This window comes from Oreochromis aureus, linkage group 19, assembly GCF_013358895.1.
Source record: "Oreochromis aureus strain Israel breed Guangdong linkage group 19, ZZ_aureus, whole genome shotgun sequence".
Lineage (NCBI taxonomy): Eukaryota > Metazoa > Chordata > Actinopteri > Cichliformes > Cichlidae > Oreochromis > Oreochromis aureus.
The window spans coordinates 2,275,122-2,281,121 of NC_052960.1; the positions used below are offsets into that span (position 1 = coordinate 2,275,122).

Genomic DNA, 6,000 nt, shown 5'->3' on the forward strand with positions numbered 1-6,000 from the left:
GTGTGTGAGGGGAACCAGAGACAGCAGAGAAACACAGGAGGAGGCATCCCAGCAGAAAATCTGGAACTACAGCCACAACAATGCTCAGCTGTCCTCCAATCAAACGCAACACGGGAATTAGAAAAGCAGGTTCAATGTCATTTTCAGGAGTGTCGACATGCACCTGTACACACACACACACACAGCCTTCATTTTGGTGAATGGCCACTGTAGTGGGATGTTGTTGTGGGGGGGGGCGGCAGTATAAATGAGGTGCACTCGTTTCGTTCACAGCTTGCTCCTGAAGAGAGGCAGTGGGGAGGGAAATTGAATTTGAAAGAGGGGAAGCTGTGCCAACAGGTGACAGAGGCGTGCTTCGACCAAACGCATTCTGAAGTGAGGCGCAGTCATATCACGGGGCCAATTTGGAGGCAGTATTATGCACTACACCGCTCGGCGTTTTTCACACAGCCTGTCAGCGCGCAGGAGAGCACCGCTGCCGCTCCAAATATGAATTAAACATAGGCCTTTTGTAGCGTGAATATACCGCTGCTGAAATGTTGGTAGAGTCAAGAAAAAACAGAGTAGCACACTCACTTACTCCGAGAGTGGAAAACTGCAACAAAAAACTGGTAAACGTGAGAGAAGTTTGGATGTGTGGTGTGTCAGAATGAACAAAAATGCAGGCGGAATGAAGCTCATGCACCTGACTGATCTGCTGTCTGGGATTTAATAAATATAACTCATGCAAACAGTCACTAATAATTAGCTATTGTGCTACAGAGTTAAATCGCTCTAGTTTTCTGGTGACCATCTTATCAGTGCATAATTTGCTACAATCAACACAACAGCAATCCCTCCCACGCTAAAACATTCACTTCATTTCCTCAGCATCTAACACAAATTGCCTTTGATTGAAACAATGTAGGCTAATGAAGTGCTTTTGTTTTGTGAGAGGCAGACAGTATAAGCTGTGCTCAGCCACCTTGCCCTCCAGTCGTCCAGATGTGCCATCCAGCAGTGCGCATAATTTAGTGCGTCGAAAACAACCTCACGATAACGGCTCTTCTGGAGAAACTATGATGTTTAGGTTCAGGGTTCTCGACTGGCAGCTACTCCCTCGCCTGGCTGCAGGTCTGCAGGCAGCAGAAATGTTGGGGGATTTGGGGGGCGGGGGGCACTTGCTTCGTCTCCAACACTGTCACTGCTCATGTCCCCAGGAGGAAAGCATTCAGCCTCAGCTGCTGGAGTATCCAACAGCTTCAGGGGTTACAGGGTAAAAGCTGAAGGAGGGCTTCTGCAAAGCCTTTTATTTCTAAATATATCTATTATTATACTGCATTATATATTACATGGAAATGAAATAAAATAAATAAAAGTGTTGTACAATTTTTGACAATTCTGTTTAATCAGAATAAACACGTGATCGGTCCTTAAAATTTAGCCAAATAATTGATTTTTAAAAAATGTTCCACGCTGAATTCAGCGTGTTTCCTTCTGTTGTGGCAGACACTGCAGCCTTTTGCATGTCTGCTCAGCGAGGAGACAAATAATAGAAATGATCATGAGCAAGCTAACCTTCAAAAAACTTCAAATATTGCACTGAAAGGCCTCCAACGCCACAATGTTCCCAAAAGACGCGAACGCATCACCACTCCAGGAAAAACATCCCTGCAAGAAATCCTCCGGATTTTTCCTGAATGCATTCTGCCCAGCGGGGCCACAGGGAGCCAATCAGATGGCTGACTGGGTGTCAACTGTACGCCTGGAGTACACAGAGCTTTTAGCTACTTTACCTCCACTATTCAAATTCCAAACAGGGAATAAACAAGACGCGCAGGAGCGCTCCAGCTCCACGCAGAGCGCGCAGAGGAGGACAGGCGCCTTTTCCACGGGCGCAACGGCCGATGCCATTTCAAATGAGCAAAAAGACGAATGCTGTAGTTTGTTAGCATGTTATCTTCTACGTGAATTTTTCACGAGTGCTTCGAACACAGCACCACCTCAAAACAGGGCCTTTGGCACCACGTCGGCACAGAGGTGAACCTTCCAGCACGGCCGGGTTTTAGTTTGGCGCATGAAACTGCAAAACTGAGGAATACACAGCTGCAGTGTGGACATGTACGCTGTGGTGACAAAACTGCGGAACGCGAGCTATTAATGAGTCCATGTGAATTTTTAAAAAACCAACTCCAATGCGTCTTTGAAAAAAAAGAAAAGAAAGAAATACATGCGCGCAGATTTCTTCCCACTGTTCATATTAAAGCCTCAGTCAGAAGTCTGAACTGTGTGTGTGTAACAGGATTTTAAAGGTCTCTCTCTCTCACACACACACACACACACACACACACACACACACACACACAGCATCATCAGGACACCGGAGGGCCTCACACAAGTTTCCTAAACTCACCTGCGTCCTGCCGAGGCCCTGCGTTGCGTTTCCAGGATTCATTGCGTGTGGATGGCTCCTCTGCTGCCCTCCCCAGTGGGCCGAAGTGGCTCCATACTGGGACCCCACGTCTTTCCCCGGGCCCATGCCGGCTTGCTGCTGAGCCGCAGGGCCACTGTAGTCCTGATAAGCACCCCCGTAGCCCCGCATCATCGGGCTGGGGGACGTCAGCAGTTGGTTGAGGGTCGGGGTCGCCCCCGAGGGATGCTGCTGCTGCTGCTGCGGCTGGGTTTGTCCCGGGAACCTCTGGAAGCCAGCCGAAGCAGCTCCCAAAGGAGACTTGCCGTGGCTCGCAGAGGAGTTGCTGCCCATCATCATGTTCCCAGGTTGCCGACATCCAGAGGGGCCCATCATCCCGTAGCCCCCGCCGCCGTAGCCCGCTCGGTAGGCGGGATACTGGCCGTACTGGCTGTTGTGGTACCCTGCTTCGTGGGAGTTCTCCATGCTGTTATGTGCCGAAGAGTGCGTTATCCCCATCCCGCTGCTTTGTTGCTGCTGCCCGCCATGTTGCTCGTAGCAGGGCCTCGGAGTGTAATAGTTGTTATTAAACTCGGAGTTGTTACTCGGTGGCCCCAAGTTCGAGTGCTCGTACCTGGCGGCCATCATCCTCTCGGAGGGCTTACAGGTGAGCTCCCCTTCACCTTTCCCTGTCATGTGCTGCTGCTGTGGCTCCTCCTGGCCCCCCAACAGGTTCTCTTTGCCGCTGTGGTGTTGGTGATCCGCGCTCCTATCCCCGCGGGGCACCTGGCCGTTGTTACTGGCGCTGTTGTTACTTTGGATCTGCCGCTGCTGATGTGGCGCAAACTGGCCGAATTGCGGCGGCGGCTGCTGCGGTGGCTGAGACTGAGGGGGATCTCCGCTCCCCGCACACTTCAGCTTGTGGTTCGCGATCAAACTCGACTCCATCGAGGAAGCGCTCGAATTAGTCGACGCCGTGGCGGACGCGAGGTTATTCCCAGCCTTGTCGTGTCCGTCCGGAGCGCCGTGACTCGTGGAAGTTGAATGGACCATGCTGAGCTCGTTCCGGCGGTGATTATCTACATTATTCAGAGTCCCATCTCCAGCAGCCAGCATCGGTCCCGTTCGCTGTCCTGTACCTCCTCCTCCGGATTTCCCCGAATTGAGCTCGGGACCCAGACCGCCGGCTAGTTTCTTATTTTTGCTGTTGGTTCTGGTCGGAGCCGATGCCACTTGCGCAGCCATGGTCACTCCAACATCTCAGCGCGCAGTGACAGCGAGCCCCGACCAGCCGCGCACGCACAAAATAACACAGAGGGGAGAAAACACGAGCTCGGGGGTCAAAAATAAAACCCGAGGAAAAAGCTTCGCCTGGCTGTCGCGCTCCTGCTCCTGTGGCGTCAGCGAGGCTTCATCTTCAAAGTTTCTCTGGCAGGTTTAAAGAAACTTTTTGCCTTCCCCCCTCCGCCTCTCCTCCATCCCGGTTCTCAGTAATGTGTAGCAGCGTCTCCTGGAGCCCTTGTGGCCCAGCATGGCACGAGAGAGAGCGGGCTCTACCAGCTTATCCACCTCCAGGGCTCCGGCGCGCCTCACATGGAAAATCCGGACTGGAGTAGCGAGCCATTACGCACACCGCGTGACGGTCTTTCCACGTTTACAACAATTTGCGAGTCGATTTCACGATAAAAAACGACCCGCGCGGTGCCAAAACGGTCCTCGCGATACACAACATGCCCCCGGAGTCATCACAACGCCCAGCTTTAATTTATCAGCACATCAGGAAACCAAGACGGAAAATCCGACCTTTAACTTCAAAGTTTGTTTCGTTTTTGGATGAATTTACAAATCACGCACTCGCCTGCTGTTCCACTCCACGGCGACCCTCCAGATGAGCGCGCTAACGAAACATGAAGTTAGGCTGTGCGAGTTTCTGCGCCATTATCCAGATCAGATTTTCCCTCTCCCCACCCTCCCTTCCTGTCCCTCGGCTCAAGCCAGTTCTCTGCAGCTCTGACAGCAGTCGGACACGCAACCGCAAGCGGTGCGCAATAATGTTGCCATCCGAATAAGAACGTAAGCTCACTTTATAGCCGCTTTAACGCCCCAACACCTCCACCACGGTTTCCATCACAGTCTTGTTTTCAACCCTAAATGATCTAATACCTCTCCAACAAAGAGACACGGTAATCCTGTAATAACAGGAAACCCAGGAAATCTGTAATAACTATTAATCTATAGGACTAACTGATGCGACAGCAGATAGAAACCGCATTAAACAGGATTAGGTAACTATAAACGCGCCTCAAGTCTCCATAGGAATGGAATATAAGTGTAGATTAAAGCTCTTCCTCATCAGGGTCTTATTTGAATACAAGTCTACATTGTTTAATTTCCTTTAATGGATTTACTTTGTCAGAAAAAACTTGTCTGAAATTTGAATGAAATAAAAAAAGAGGGGGGGTAGGGGGGGAATCAACCCCGGCTGCAATGTAGGACCACACGAAACCAAAGTCTACAAGATATGCTACCCCATCAATGGTAGTCAAACATGAATGTAAAATAGTGCTTAGTAAAGAAGCCAGGGTGTCTGCTGGGACTTGAATGAGCAGAGGGTCTGCTTTGATGAGATCAGATGCATTTGATCAACAGAGGGAGCTGCGGATGAAAGAGAGGTGGGGGGGGGAGAAGGATTTGGAGATGAGAGTTGTGCTGAGGATGGCCGCGGTAATGATAATGACTGCTGGTGGTGGGAACAAATGTGAGGAAGCTGAGGATGATGCTGACGGTGGAGGTGATCTGACTACAGGCGCAGCGATGGTCGTATTTTTCTAACACATAATTGATGCCTTGGGTCACACGGGTTCAAATGAGGAGACACAGTTTGCTCCGCCTGAGAGTGTACTCTGTGTTCAGAGTGGGATAATTCACTACCAGCCATGTCCATGACAATGGGAAGACCCCTGCTGGTGGTACAGCGTCAGTACAAGCTGTAGGTTAAAAATATAAAGGTTTAAAGATACAAGAAAAATACCACATAAAAGTATACATTTGTGATTCCACCCTCACGATGCACGCATGCACGTGAGATAAAAATATAGCGTGCGACAGCAAGAGGCTCAATCCCACTTTTACACCTGGATGCTTGCTCACGGAGGCAATTTAAACCGAGTGACGTCCCTGGAAACCTTCACCAGCCACTTGCCTTTATGAGCCCATACCCAGGCCCTAAAAGCTACAGCTCTGAGCCTCTAGAGTCTTCACTATTCAGTATGCTGAGGCCCAGCCTATAGCAGCTACAGGCCCAAAGACGATGCCATGTTTACATCCTGTGTGCAGGTGACAGGAAGGAACTGCACCAGTCTGTATTAGGAGAAAAAAAATGCAGACTTTAGCAGTTTATGACTGGTTATGGGAACCTTGTCTGATTAGAACGAGCCTCATCCACACCCTTCCCGCTTGCCGTACTTTGTACACATGACGTTTGTGGCTCCCATCAGTGTCCCAGATCAAAGCACTGATCTCATCTAGAGCACCAGCACCGCTGACAGTGAGGGGACCTGGGGCATTAGCATATTCTATGATGGCGCCCGGCTTTTCAAGCCGTTGCCTCG

The 6,000-nt window shown here is 50.4% G+C and overlaps 1 protein-coding gene across 6 annotated transcripts in view; it reads right to left on the reverse strand.

Annotated features, from left to right (window-relative positions):
- Positions 1 to 4,299, reverse strand: part of LOC116310428 (AT-rich interactive domain-containing protein 1B-like) — a 157,861-nt gene extending 153,562 nt beyond the window's left edge. For 5 of the 6 annotated variants that reach the window (XM_039603463.1, XM_039603464.1, XM_039603461.1 and 2 more), the window contains exon 1: positions 2,393 to 4,299. In XM_039603463.1, the coding sequence (XP_039459397.1) occupies positions 2,393 to 3,634 (1,242 nt within the window). In that variant the 5' untranslated portion in view covers positions 3,635 to 4,299. The remainder of the gene's footprint in view (positions 1 to 2,392) is intronic. The other variant, XM_039603462.1, reaches the window with a different exon arrangement.
- Between the last annotated feature and the right edge of the window lie 1,701 nt (positions 4,300 to 6,000).